The 15,319-nt window shown below is 34.5% G+C and overlaps 1 protein-coding gene across 1 annotated transcript; it reads right to left on the bottom strand.

Annotated features, from left to right (window-relative positions):
* Nucleotides 1-542: 542 nt before the first annotated feature.
* LOC131641812 (WEB family protein At2g40480-like) lies at nucleotides 543-2,949 on the bottom strand. The gene is made up of 2 exons (XM_058912117.1): nucleotides 2,342-2,949; nucleotides 543-2,265 (listed from the first exon to the last, which is right to left on the bottom strand). Exons 1-2 carry the CDS (start codon nucleotides 2,516-2,518, stop codon nucleotides 805-807), a joined length of 1,638 nt encoding a protein of 545 aa, XP_058768100.1. The 5' UTR covers nucleotides 2,519-2,949; the 3' UTR covers nucleotides 543-804.
* Between the last annotated feature and the right edge of the window lie 12,370 nt (nucleotides 2,950-15,319).

The raw sequence follows: 15,319 nt of genomic DNA on the forward strand, positions 1-15,319 counted from the left end.
GCAGCATATAGAGCAATTCGAAGGTCTGCTGGGCAGAGAGATTGATGTCTTCTAAGCTTGCAGAGTTATAGTTTGCTTGCGTGTGGATCATTTGGAAGGCTAGGAACGAAAAGATTTTCCAAAACAATGAAATCATCATTGAAAAAATGGTTGAAGAGGCGAAATTCTTTCCTAGAAATGGCTCCATCTCAAATCAAGCAGAACCGAAGAGAAAATTGCTCAATGGTTTTCGCATCTTAGGCCGCGTCTCAGTATTTCAGACCATTGATTACAAGTCAGCTTAGTGCAGGATTTATTCCGCTCCTGTTTTTATTAGGTTATTCTTGTGATTTCTGTCAAAAAAAATAGGTTCAGAATCTGTTTGCATCAGTTGGTTGTTCACTGTTTTGGAGGATTTCTTGTGCTTTTGCTTTTATAATATATTGCTTCTTCAGATACATATCATATTGTTTTATGGATTGAATTGAATCTTGAAGGTTTAAGGTTTCCAAAAATGTATATATAGATTAACAAATATAAATTTATTTATATAGGTACACAAGTACAACAAGGCATCCACATGATCATTATACTTAATAAACTTACAATCAGACCCATAATGCATCCAATGAGAAAAACATAATCTACTAGCTCCCACCAAAGCTAGTTTCAGAATATACACCTTCACTCAAAGCCTCAAACACAACATATTTAACAAAATTAGACACCCACACAAACTTTATTCTACATAAATAACAGGAAATCAAACACAAGAACCAATAACGAATCATGAATGGCCTGGTAACAGTAACTCAGAATGAAGTTTCACGTCCTTTTCTTACTTGTCCTGGACATAGGGAGTGATATATGGATGAATCCAAACTTCTTCCTTGGTGTCGCGGACTGCTTTTGATCACTCCGATGATCTTTCTCAGGTTCTGGCGAAAGAGTTAGATCTTCCCTCAATGCTTGAAGCATTTGACTCAATGCTACCTTCCGTCTTTCAGTATGCTCTTCCATTTCCTTCCTTGCAGCATATCCTTCAGGAACTTGCTTTCTGCTAAGCACATCTCTCATTGAAGTTGTTGGCCTCGAAACACGCTTTGGAGTATTGTTTGCTATTGTTGACCTGGTTCCATCTGGTAGAGAAGAATCGTGACGAATTCCAGCTTGATTAAACTTGTTGAAATTAAAAGAGTTATAAACTGGTTTCTCCTTTAGATCAACCTCGGGTATCCATTTTCGAAGAGCTTCCTTAGCAGCATGTTGCTTTCTGTTTGCAATTTCAATTCTGTTTAAAGCATCATTTAAGACTTGTTTGCTGTGTAGAATTTCTTCAGATGCCTCCTCCAGCTTTTTCAGAATAGTCAGTTTGGAAATATTTGTTTCATCCATTTGAAACTTCGAATCTATTATCTTCTTCAAGTTAAACTCCTCAGGTATCATCATAGTCCCGGGATTTAGAGGAGAGTTTTCAGCCAAAGAAAAAGTGACCTTCCGAGGCTCTGGTAGAGCAAATTCATACGATCTATCAGCACCAGATAGAGCCTTGATTTCAGCAAGAGCAATAGCTTCTGCTGCCTTTGCAGCTTCTTCCATCTTCTTGGCTGCAAGCCACCTCATCTCCGCGTTTTTAACACTAAACCCATGTTCTTCATACAACGACAACGGCTTTGAAACTTCAGATCTTCTTGTTTCAACCATTCCATTGTTCTGCTCCGAATCACAAACAAAATCCCTCATATTTGCAGGAACATCGAAAGTGAATTCCACACGAGACGATGGTGGTGGACTCAATCTCGCTTCCTCTTGGGCCTTCTCCTGAGCAGAAATAGCTGCAAACTTCAACGCTAGCTTTTCTCTCGTCCTCTCCAGATAAGCTTTCTCTTTCTTCATCTTCTTATTCAAAGACTCAACCGACGATTGTATCGCCTCAAGCTCATTCATAGTATTACCAAGGTTCACCTTGGCTTGTTTCAGTTCCATTAAAATCATATCAGGTGATTGCAATATCTGCTCTTCATTGTTGACTCTATTCCCATTACTTTCCTTATTCATCTCCTTAACAACTGGAGCTCCAACATGTTCATAAGAATGCAAATCCGGAGTCCCGGACAATTTCAATGCCTCTTTTTGTAGCTGCTGCTTTAAATCCTCCACAATCCTTTTCGTCGCGCCGAGCTCTTCGAGCACATCAAGTGTTTCGAGTTCTTTCACAATTAAGTCTTTCTCCAACTCCGCAGCTTGTTCCTCCACTTTCTTTAAATCAAAATCTTCAAAGTTGTTCTGCAAATGACAATCAAGTACATTATTATTTATAAATAAAATGAGAAAATTAGAAAATTAGGAGCGAAAAACATACAAAAGCTTCTCCGAGTCTGTAAAGAGGTAACCATGGCCCGCTTCCGCCGAAGCGGGTGACGGCCTCCTTGACTGACTCGAACGGTGGCGATGTATCAATCTCAGCTCGTAAATTCACTTTCCTAATTCCGTTGATCGGATTTTCGCCCGATTTTGCGGCGGTTTCGCGAGTTTCCATAGAAAGAAAAGGAAATTAGTACAAACGGAAATGAGAATTTCAGAGAAGCATCGAAAGGCGGATTGAAGTTTGGAGTCTCGGGAAAGATTCATTGGGAGATTTTATGCAGTACTGAGGGACGTGATGATTGTGTCGCGGGACCGAGTTACCACTCGGTGGCAAAAAGGGATTGAGTTGGTACTCAGTGAGTGAAACAGGGAAAGAAAAGAGAGGAAAAGGGAACGCTTTTTTGAGGTGTTGAGTGTGCGCTTTACGGTGGTTGGATGGTGGTTACGATTGTCGAGTGACGGCCAATGAAAGAGTGCCACGTGGGAAAAGGAGTGTTTGATTTTAAGCGTGATTTACGCGGTTGTGAAATGATTGAGTTTTTGGCGGGGAAAGGTTTTTGATGTTGTTTGGGAAGAGTAAAACGACGACGTGTTGTGTGCCCCACAAATCCACTGGGCAAAAAGGGTTCTTGGATGCTTAAGCGAAAGAACGCTGATTGTGACTATTGCGCACGCAGTTAAAGTATTTCTTATATTGCTTGGCATAGACTATAGAGGTTATCAAGCCTCAGCAAACTGAAATTGAGTCTCATTATTATGCTATTCCTATTTGTGGACTCTACAAAATTTTATGCTAAAGAAAACATCAAAAACTTGAATGTGAAAATAATATCAAAACTTTAATTTGAAACCAAACCATGTTGTGCAAATAAATTGCTAAGCGTTTGTCGACTTGTATTCTTTAGCATACATAAATAAACTGAATAATATTGAACTTGCTTTCTTGTTATCATATGACAGACTTATATACAACAGAAAAGCCTTGACATACACGGCATGCAAGATCTGGTAATTGTGGCACAAGTTAAAACAACAAAATATTTGTCATAACATACTAGAACAATTATGATTACAATAAAGCTATACATTAATATCCTCCTCCCTCAAATTGGAGAGTAGTTAACTTAGATTTCTAACTTGGACAGAAGAAGACTGAAAGGTTGAGAGTTCAATGGCTTTCTGAGAACGTCGGCCAAATGTTCTGAGTTTGGCATAGATATCAATTGGAATAACTTAGCATTTAATTTTTTTCTGACCACGTGACAATCTATTTGAATGTGTTTGGTCCGTTCATGAAATGTAGCAATGGTTATAATGTGACCGGATTGACTATCACAATATAAAACTATATGTGAAAGATTTGCAATATTTATATTCTGAAACTAATAACCCAACCACTGAAGCTTGCATATAGTAGAAGCTAAAGTCACGTACTCAGCTTCTGATGATGATCTTGAGATTGAAATTTATTTCTTTGACTTCCATGAAATGATAGAGTCGCCTAGAAAGACACAATGACTGAACATCTTGTTTTTGTGCAAGTGGTTCAATCGAAGTCACTGAAGTGTTTGAGCTGAAGTATGAATGATGAATGAAAGAACAATCCATAAGAAGGGGATCTCATGTGTAATTCACAACAAGCTACTACTTCAGCATGCTCAAGTGTCTCAAGAAGAAATAGGTCAATAAGAAGTTGTTGCTTCAGATCAGAACAAAGTCTACGTCAGATACAAGTTTCTGCTTCTAAGATCAGGTGTCAAAATATGTTCGTCAAAAGAGCTATTGTTCGTTATTCTGAAGACATGGTCAAGATCAAATGATACAGATTAGAAATACAACTTAGTTGTTTTGACTCTGTTTAGATATCAAGACGTGTTTCTTAAATATGTTGTTGCACTATTATCTGAAGATATTGTTCTTTTCTCAAATTAGTTGTATTGTTTGTGTGTTATCACCTCAAATCACGTATCTCTTCAGATACATATTGGATCTAGGAAGTCCTGCATCGCATTTCAGAAAGGTTGTTGTCATTATTTCTAAAAGACAAAGTTATGTTCCTATTGATTATGATGTTCTCATGCTGTCATAACAAAGTAGTTTCTGAACTACTCATCAGATACATCACCAGAAGAACAAAGAAAAGAAAGTGACCTCTTCCAAGCTTACTACTTCAGAATCAGAAGTACATCATAAAAACAAGATCAAGAAACTTTCTCAAGAAGATTCAGTACAATGGTCTGCTCAACAAATAGAAAATATCAAGACGTTTGTACTATTCAAAAGCTTTCTTCCACGCCATCACGTCAAAGCTGCAAGCTACATGCTAAGGAAGTAATGTGTTCCAATATCCAACATCTACACTTCTATCCGTTAGAAACTAACCGTTAGATTTTAGAAAATACTCTTCTATCCTCACAATGTCTCTTTCTCTAAAGACTATAAATGAAGATCAAGACTTCAGATGAAAAGCTGCTGGAAGGTGAACAACCAAAGCTGCTGTAAGCCAAATATCCAAAGCTGCATATTGCTACTACAAGAGCCAAAGATGCTGCTAGTTGCAAATGCCAAAGCCAAAGATGTTGTTCGTCGCAAACGCTAAAGCTGCAATGCTACTACAAATGCGAAGAAGCCGAAACTCAATCAAAGCAAAGCAAAAGCTATTGCAACATTAAGAAGCTGAAGCTGAAGAGGACAAAGAAAGAAGAGAAGAAAATTACTACAAGATGCAACTCAACTTTTTATCATTTACATCTTTTTAGAATCTTGTAAAAAAAGTAAGGAGTTGTTGCTCATATCTTGCTAAACACTTTTGTGTTGTTTGTACTTAAATCTTTTATGTAATCTTCTTTTAAAAAGCAATCTTGTAAACACAACTGATAATTAATTTTTATTGATTGTTCCTTGAGTGACTATTCTTAGTCTGTATACTCAAGAAGACGGTGACAGTTTGTCATCATGGGAAATCTTCTTTAGGGGGTCAGTTAGGTCAGAATTCTTTAAGAAGTCACTGATCATTATATCTCATAAGGGACCAGTTGGGTCATAATTCTTAAGCAATCACTAACAGAATTGATCATTGTTTGGTTATTAGTCACTAGCAGTTGGCCCGTGAAATTGTAAGCATTTCTATGATTAATGGATTAAGTCCTTTTCTAAGGCAAAATCACCTTGGCGGATGGACAGGACTAACCTTTTCTAAGGGGAACCTGGATAAATGAATGTGTCAAATTTCTCTTTGTTGCATACGCTAATGTTTATCTTATACGAATATTTATCATAAAGGAAAAAGTTTGAAAAATCCATTTCAAACCTCCCCTTTCTTGTGTTTTTTCTCTACCTTCACATTGTAATATTTGTCCATAGTAAATTCTATCCACTGTCATATGTGAGTTGTTTGATCTTAACAACAAATTGAGTTTGAGCAAAGCTGGTGAATTGCATAATTAAAGAACTTGTATCATATTTGTTTTTCATTAGAAATGTCCAAGTATGTTGTGTAAAATCATTTACAACAGTTAAAAAATATGAATGACCGTGAATAAATGGAGTTGAAAATGGGCCTCAAATGTCCACGTGTATTAGTTCAAAAGCAGACTTGGTTTTAATAGGGATTAAGGGAAAGATAATGTTGTTTGTTTAGCATAGTTGCAACAATCACAAATGGTATGAGCGGCTTCATTGGTAACAAAACAACTTTGTTTTATACAAAATTCAATACATTCGGAGATGGATGACCTAGTTTGTGATTCCAAAGACTAAATATCTCTTCCCATGTTTCCCACATCTGGGCGAGACGATACCTTCTTACATGAGACTCATGGTCGTCGCCCTTCTTGAAGGCTGCACAATTCCCGCCCTTACCATGTACTTTACAAATATAACACTACACAATCCCTCAAGCAAAAGGGCTTTGATAAACGACGAAGTATTTTTAGACCATATGATGGGGAGGTATCTCGAGGCCCTAAGTTTTAACGGGTGAGAATATGGACATAAAGAGGTCTAAAATGGGGGATTGAATAAACCTTTTTCCCTTTAAGAAAATTTCAAAAAAAAAAACATTTCGGGGCCCATATACGAAATCAGAGATTTTAAGAAGTGAAAAAAAAAACACAAAAACCATAGAGCTTGGAAGCATCTCAATGAATTAAACCAAATGAAATAATACACAATGTTAATAAGTACTTGATTGCTTCTAATGCAAGTCAATCACAAGACAACCAAAGTTGCCTTAAACAAAGCTATTTCAAAACTCTTTACATAAATGTTATATCAAGACATAATTGAATTTATGATACTTTAACAAGATTGATACACCACAAACCCAAGCTTATACATTAAATCCCTATTAACAAAGACTAACTTATATGGCATTAAATAAACCCACTAATGCACTAATGCAATAGAAAAATAATGAATACTAGAAAATTAAAAAAGGATAAGGGAAGAAGAAAAGTTACACAGAGATATATAGTGGTTTGGTGTTCGTCATTGCTTTGCCTACTCTACTCTTCAATGGTGTTGAAAACCATTGGAAAATAATCATGATCTTCCACTATTTTGATAAGTTTGATTATAAGTCTTTTTGTTACAATTAACTATTAAATGATAATTCTCTTTGTTGATGCAGACACTCAACTGATAACAAACACAAGACTTGTAAAATATCTTGATCCAATAACCTTGATATCCACAATAACCTGCTCAAAGTATTTGTATGTGGCGATCCACCTGATCCCACGGATCTCTTGTCTGAGCGATTACCATTATCTAAGCGTTGATTGGACAACTCCCAACTTTGTCTGCGAGCAATCTTTCTCCAACCCCACCAAATATGGTCAACTTCCATCCCCGCCTTATGGGCAGTTGATAATTGATCTCAACAAAGTCTTCCTTGAAGTATAATGAAACTTTCTTCTTGATGAATAACAACAAATACTAAACTGTATTCAAGAAATGATATTTGCACCTGTAAGACACATCAAACTTCACACAAAAACATTAGATACCCTAATGTGCGACTAGTCTCCCTCAACACTCAATCTTTAGAGATAAAGGTCCTCGGCAATATAAAAAGATTAAGGATGAAAATGTTGAACAGTTTCAGAATATCTCATAAAAAATCTAAAGATACAAGGTGTTAGTCAAGGGTTTAGGTGAATGTGAATGAAGAACATGCACACAAGGATCTCTCATATTTCTAATGAATTTGTGGCGTATATCTTACGAAGTCTATCATAAGACAAACAACCTAATCTAAAATCCCATATGGTATGTGCAAGTATTACACATCTATTATTGACAAACGTAGAACTAGAGATGTGTTTAGAAATAGATAAACTATTTGAAATGGACTAAGATATAGGTGAATCATTAGTTTAAGCATCGACCTTAATCATAAGTCTGTATAGTCCTCAATATGACTAGCCAAACCAATAGTCTTATGTGACATCAATTCCTGCAAAATACACTTGTTACCAAAGAAATGAAGCAAACAATTATGGGAATAACACAATTTAGAAACTGACATGAGATTTAGGGAAAATTTAGGAATATATGATACATTTTTTTTAGTAAAGTTGAGGTAAAAAATAGTTTTGCCAGCGTACCTAGCTATAATAGAAGAACCATTAGGACAACAAATATTAATATTTCTAGTTTTTAATATGAACTAAATCACTGTAAATAAGATCACATATAATCATTAGCTCCTACATCAATGATATAGGAATTGAATTCGGTATTTATTGAACATGATATAGTGGACATATATGTTTTACATGATCAAAATTAGTGGATGATATAGATATGTGATTAGAGCTAGGGGCATTGTTAAAATTTATGGTAAATGCATTAAATTTGTCAGTTATAACAAGCTAATCAACATAGTATATTGCTCTTGAGTAATGAAGTTTCGGTTACGCGATAAACCTTCTTCCCTATTATTAACCTAATGCAATACCTTACCACCATTAGCATTAGATTCAAGGTAGGTACAACAATGGTTCACATAGACATTAACTACACTAAGAAGTTGATGCTTCTTTACTCACCATCTTTTAAAGGACATATATATACCTCAATATTGGATTTTACAATAATTAAAGCATTTGAAATAAACTGCAAGCATCCACTAACATAAGAAGTTCTTAAAATAAGTTGGATTAGGCCTAATCTTAGTTGGATCAAGTGCAATGTAGATGAATCTTCTAGAGAAAATTATGGGGCCTTAACATATGGTGCATATTTAGAGATTATTCGGGCACTTTCCTTGGAATTTTTTCGTCGAAGGTAGAAATAACCATATATTTTCACGCGAAACTGAATGGTGTTATGTTAGTCATCCATCATGCAAAAACTTGGGGATGGGACCACATATGGCTAAAGAGTGATTAAACCCTTGCAATTCAAATCTTCTACAATGAAAAGTTAAATTCTTGAAAGTTGTTGTCTAGTTAAATATATAGCATACACACTATTCGTTCATTGAGATTAAAAATCTGTCAAATATTTTGTAAATAGAATACATGTGTAGATAAATTGTCTCACATAGAACATTTTATGGATTATGACTCGTGGTGAACTACTTTACCATAATATGCTTGTAATGATTATTTTATTGTATATTGAGAGAGAAATATGCATGTCACTACAATAATCATAATCATGATAAATATTGAATAAATCACATAATCATAAATATCTTAATATATTGTATGAAACTAAAAAATATATAATTTGACCAATCGTTAGTTGGTCCAGTGGTGATTGGCGCTGGACTTGGTAGGGAGAACCACAGTTCGATCCCCCGCAACTGCGATCGGGAGGGGGATGGAACCACTTGATGCCAAAAACCACCCTCGAACCGGACTAAACCGGTGGTATAAAGCCAAATATATATATATATATATATATATATATATATATATATATATATATATATATATATATATATATATATATATATATATATATAATTTGGAAAAAGCTAACATTTGCCCTAAGGACACAAGTTAATAAGTTATTTATAGAAGTATTTTCTTGAAACACGTGCATTCAATGTATTGAAACTTTAAATATGACTTTATGACATTTAATTACATTTAACTTTTTCTAATTATAGTATCCTTAACATGTGCCCTTAGGGCACATGTTAGCATGACCCTTTTTTTAGTTAGCCTATCTTTTTTTAGTTAGCCTCGATGTAGATATTAAAACCGTTGTTTCACCAGCAAGGAAAGAAAGACTGGAACAATAAAATCATTAAGAATTTTCATATATTGAAGGAAATTTATAAACATCATACTATTGTGATGCTGATTTGAATGAATTATGGATGCGTGTAGGAAAAATTTCTAACCATTTTTTACTTGTGCTTGAGTTAATAGTATTTATGTTCTAATTACTTTTTAAGCTTGAAATTGGATCATGATCAAATTTCAAGATATGATAGTGTACTTGCTAAAATTAAAAACACGTGATAACCCCTAGTAATAAAGGGTTGTCATAGGCTTTGAGGTTGTTATGAGGTTGAGATCTAGCTCACGTGGAGTGAGAAGCTCCTATATATGTATGTGTTCCTAATTCCTATGTTGTAGTTAGGTCATTCTTTCATCAGAATTGTACTGGTTAAAAAGTACATGTGTGTGTTCCTCCTATAAAGGCAAGGGACTCAGAGGCCTTAGTAGGTTATAACAATCATAGGTGGTTAGGGCTTACCCAAAATGATGAGAAGCCCTGTATGGTGGTTTTTTGCAGCTGTTTAGGAGTCCTGCCACGTGAGGTGAAAGTACCTATTGATGGATAATGTGATTAGGCATAAGTTTTTTAGGGGTGTGATCATATGAGAGATGAACTTTGATAAGCGCTATGCTTTAAGGTATAATTATGTGTATGGCTTAAGATATCTCCATCTCTTATATAAGAGATGTATTTATAGAGGCCTTTAGGGCTTAAGATTCACTTGGGAAGGGCCACCGCCCACTCAGTAAATGGTGGACTATGATATCCCTATTTCACAGAAAGTCGTGGGCCAGTTACTGACCCTAACTTCTTTGTGCTCCAAAAACATATTATCCCACGTTTCTCACTACCAGGCGATAGGAAAGTCCGGAGGCAAGGCGATACCTCCCTTTGGGAGACATTCCAACATTGCCTCTTATGGGGTGGTCTAAAGGTATCACCCTAGGCGAGGCTCTTTACAATTATAACACCACATAATCGCCCAGACATGATGCCTTTGATAGAAGAAAAATGTCTTTAGATTGCAGCTCGAGGGAAGTATCTCGAGAACCTGCATTTCCTAAAGTGAGGCCTAATTTATCTTGGGAAATATAGGTTCTCTAGTCATTGCAATGTGTAACTCAGCAGAAGGGCGACTAAGTCCCTCAGGTGAGAATTTAGTTAGCCTAGAGAATCTAAGTCTTTTGGGAAAAATTGTATATAGCCCGACTTATGAGACTATAAGTTCCTCAGGCGAGGCGTTTTACCTACTTCTATAGGTCTTCCATTAAGCCCTCAAGAAAGACTTATGATCAAGATTCTCTAGCTGGATATTTGTCGTGCCTCTCAGGCGTGATTCTCGAGTCTTATCCCGCTCGAGGATACACTAAGTCCATCAGGCGAGGAGTCGGGTAGCTTATTTGTATTTCCCTATAGGGAAGCAAGGATATTCACTATGGAGTCTAACATAAGAAATATTTCCTCAAGGGGCGACATGGATCTTCACCATGAAGTCCAACGTAAGAAATGTTGCCCCGAGGGGAGGCAAGGATCTTCACCATGAAATCCATCGTAAGAGATATTGCCCTGAGGGACGGCAAATATCTTCACCATAAAGTCCAGCGTAAGAAATGTTGCCCATGAGGTGGAAAGGATCTTCACCATGAAGTCCAACGTAAGAAATGTTTTCCTAAGGGGCGATAAGGATCTTCTCATGAAGTCCAACATAAGAAATATTAGCTTGAGGGGCGGCAAGGATCTTCACCATGAAGTCCAGCATATAAAATGTTCAGAAGAAAACACCCCTATGGAAAATACATCGCTCAAGAATTTTTTATAGGTAAATAGAAATTATGTTTATTAGAGAATTACAAATAACTAAACTGTAATAATATCTAAGATGAAGAGCATTCCAGGTTCTTGGTAATAGTGGGTCTTCCAACTCCTATAAATTATATGCTTCGTGAGGAAGTTTATATGCGATAGACTCCCTCCCAATTGGGTTATTGTTTTCCCTGCTTGGCGGGTAAAACCACCTCTTTTAAGATTAAGCCGCCTTCTTGCATTTCTCTTGGTTTGACTCTAGAGTTGTACCTTCTAGCGGCTATGTGTTTGGCAGTAAAATCTGATCAGACGTGGGTGGCCTCCCTTAACTCGTCGACCAGGTCTGCTGGATACTTCAATCCTATCGTTTGCATCATCATTGAACTTGGGTTAGCCCAAAAAGTTAAGATTTTTCATATTTTTTCATAGCCCGGTCCATTTTAGAATATAAGACCATTTGGCCAATTCGATGAATCGAGTCCATTTTAACATCTCTACTTCTATTATTTACAAAGTTTTGACATGAGCAATTTAAATAATATCTTAAATTAGTGGAAATCACTAAACTTAGACTACACTAGGATATTACTCATGCTAACCGACCAAGCCAAAGCATAACATTGATATCACTTGTTGGAAAGTTTGAGGAAGTGCTGGTACATAGCAATAACTTGTTAAACCTCCGAGACTCACTAGAGACCTTGGCGCAGCATCTTAACATAAAATCTTAAGACAATAGGTTATAGGTTATTTCTTATATATCCAAATCGTTTTCATTCATAGTTGATATGAGACTAGCCACTAACACATGAACCCAACAATCATACTCTCAAGTGTGAGTTTCACATCTTATACATCTAGTGTCCTAATATAAACTATTAGGTAGTTTGAGAGAGAGCATGCCAAAAGCAACAAGAGACAAATACTTTATGATCAAAAGAGAGAGAAATATCACACCCCAACCTAGAATCATAAAACAATATGTATATAGGTCAACTTTCATATATTATTAGTCAATGTGACACTAATCTCTCATACTTAAATGACATAATTACACCAGAGATCCTTTAAGTTATTTTATTATAACAGGTTTGTCCTTTAAGTTTTTTTTTGTAACAACTTGATCCTTTAAGTTTTTTTTTGTTGAATTAGAATCTTACTTTATATTTTTTTAGATGCTACTTTATTTATTTAGGATACTAATATATGCATTTTGTCGCAACTTTAGGTATTTTTGGTTATTGATTTAATCAAAGATTGAAAAAAGATAACTGTACAAACATTTGTTAACTTAAAAGACCAAATTAGGGGTGTTCGCGGTGCGGTTTGGCCGGTTTTGACGTAAAAAGTCATCCGAACTGCAATAGAAAAAGTGTGCGGTTCGGTTTGGTTTGGTTGACTTTTAAAATTAAAACCAAACCAATGTGGTTTGGGTTGGTTCGATTGGTTCGGTTTTCTACACAAAAAGTTATTGAGCCATACATACATATATAGATGACAACATAGCTTTGTATTTAGTCATTTATGTGTCATCAAATAATAACAAAATTCATCATATTTGGACAACAACTTTCAATTTAATATACAAAAATAAAAGTTGATAAAGGTGGAATAAGAAATAGAATAAAGTAGCAAAAAACGATATCAAAAACATTATAATGAAAAAAAAATAGAGGAGATGAAAGATTATAGAAGATGAAAAAGAAATAGCATAAGAGAGGAGAAATCAGAGAAGAAGATGTGCATTAAAAACATAATTGGAAAAATGAACACTAGAATAAAAATAAGAAGATGAAAAAGAAAGAACATAAGAGATGAAAGATTAGAGAAGAAGATGTGAGACGTACATGAAAAAGAAGATGAGTAAAAGGTGTGACACTATTAAGAGAGATTTAAGAGGACTTAAAATGAAATCTTAAATGTAAGGAAGAGAAAATCATTCATAATCTTAAGGTCAAGGCATAATCGATTTTAGTTTGGGTTGGAAGTGGGCTATGTGAAGTTTGGGTTGTAACATAATGCGGTTTAATCCGGTTTGTAAAATACAAACTGCAAACCGAACCAAACCGCGCGGTTTTGTTAAAAGATGACTCAAACAAATCCGAACCAAATGCGGTTTTTTGCAGTTTCGGTTTTGTTTAGTTTGCAATTTTTTGACTGGTTTGGTTTTGAACATTCCTAGACCAAATTATCAAAAAAAAAAACTTGAGGAATCAACTTATGACAGTAAAATAACTTAAAAAATCTCTAGTATAATTATGCCTACTTAAATTATAATTTGTACAAGTGGTCTTCTTTAGGCAATAAATTAGACCATATCTAATTTAGAAAACATTTTATTATTCAAAAAAACTCACTATTGAACCATATCTAAGATTATATTAAACAAATAAATTATTCAATGGCTTTATATAACATAATGAAAATAATGTCAAATAAATATGTAAATCAAAATTATAATTCAAAAACGAATTTAATAATTTAAATTAACCATTAGGGGTTACTCTTAGAAACACTAACAAATAACCAAAAATTAATAATACTACTTTCTAATATCTTTTAATGTATTATATTAATTACACCATACAGTATATGTTACTCAGAGAAGAAAGAAAAGAAATTCCCTGCCTTAAATTCTTGCTCCAGGATAGGACAACTACACTGGCTCTGAATATAGGTACTGCTTTGATGTTTGAAGAGAGGTGATATGATAATATTAACAATTCACACTAATTAATTCTATATAACATTTCAATGGGCCACATCTGTGCAATTCTTACAAGTAAACATGGCATATCAAATTACAGTAATCAATAAGGTGGTTGATGTTGAATCAATCCTTATTTATTACTTCTTCGGTCTTATAATAAGAGTCCTTCATTTCTTTTACATATATTAAAAACCAAAATAAAATTAATTAATTTGTAAATTAATTTTAAATAATTAACTTTTATAATTATTCACCATTCAATCTGTTTATATTCACCTCACAAACATTTGGACAGATGGAAAATGATGTTTTTCGATTTTACTAGAAATTTTGGGTTCGAAGTCAACTCTTAACGTACAACACTGTAAAAAAAATTTAAGAGACATTTTTGTCGTTTATTGTGGTCCTCTTCAACTTCCTGACTAAAAAATTAGTCTATACAATTGCATGTAGAGAATATCCCATGCCTTGTATTGTATTAAACACTGGAAAACTCCAACAAAATCAGATATCACATTAAAGTGTGATGGGGTGGGGGGGTGGGTTCCAATAATCAAATCTAAGAACTCAAGACAATGCAAAGCAAAAATCACTTAAATGAAAAAGCAGAAGCAGATCATACAGCTCATCTCATTACTATCATATTAATGAGGGAGAATTGTTAGCATCACAGATCGTTTTCTTGTTAATGAATTTAATTTCTGTACAACCTCTTTCTCTTTTATTATTATCATTATTATTATTATTATTATTATTATTATTATTATTATTATTATTATTATTATTATTATTATTATTATTATAACTTTTGTTGGAAAAACATTTTATTTAAATATAGAAAATAATAAGACCCTTATACTAATCATCATCATGAACATGTAATAAAAAGATTAATCATATATGAACTATTTTAATTATGCTTAGATCAGGAATGTATAATATGAATGGTTTTGAAAGGATACTATAGATTTTGATAAGGCCTCGACAAGACATTGATTTTGTTTTTCTTTGTACTACTATATTTTACGTTACGTGTACTACTAACCTACACTAGCAAAGCTTTTCATTCATGGGGCCTTGGACCACGACATGTTTTCATTTATTAATGATCACCTGTAGCCTAATTAACGAGTTCCTTTTCCCCACTCAACAATATTTTGCAACCATCTATTTTGGTGGAGTGTGTGGACAATTACACATGTTTTAGCTTCTAACAAT

The sequence above is a fragment of the Vicia villosa genome, unplaced genomic scaffold (assembly GCF_029867415.1).
Source record: "Vicia villosa cultivar HV-30 ecotype Madison, WI unplaced genomic scaffold, Vvil1.0 ctg.004122F_1_1, whole genome shotgun sequence".
Lineage (NCBI taxonomy): Eukaryota > Viridiplantae > Streptophyta > Magnoliopsida > Fabales > Fabaceae > Vicia > Vicia villosa.

Excerpts from the sequence above, each read along its gene's own strand:
- LOC131641812 (XM_058912117.1), bottom strand. The coding sequence starts at position 2,518 with ATGGAAACTCGCGAAACCGCCGCAAAATCGGGCGAAAATCCGATCAAC. Across the intron at positions 2,266-2,341 it reads ACAGACTCGGAGAAGCTTTT|AACAACTTTGAAGATTTTGA; the intron begins GTATGTTTTTCG and ends TGTCATTTGCAG.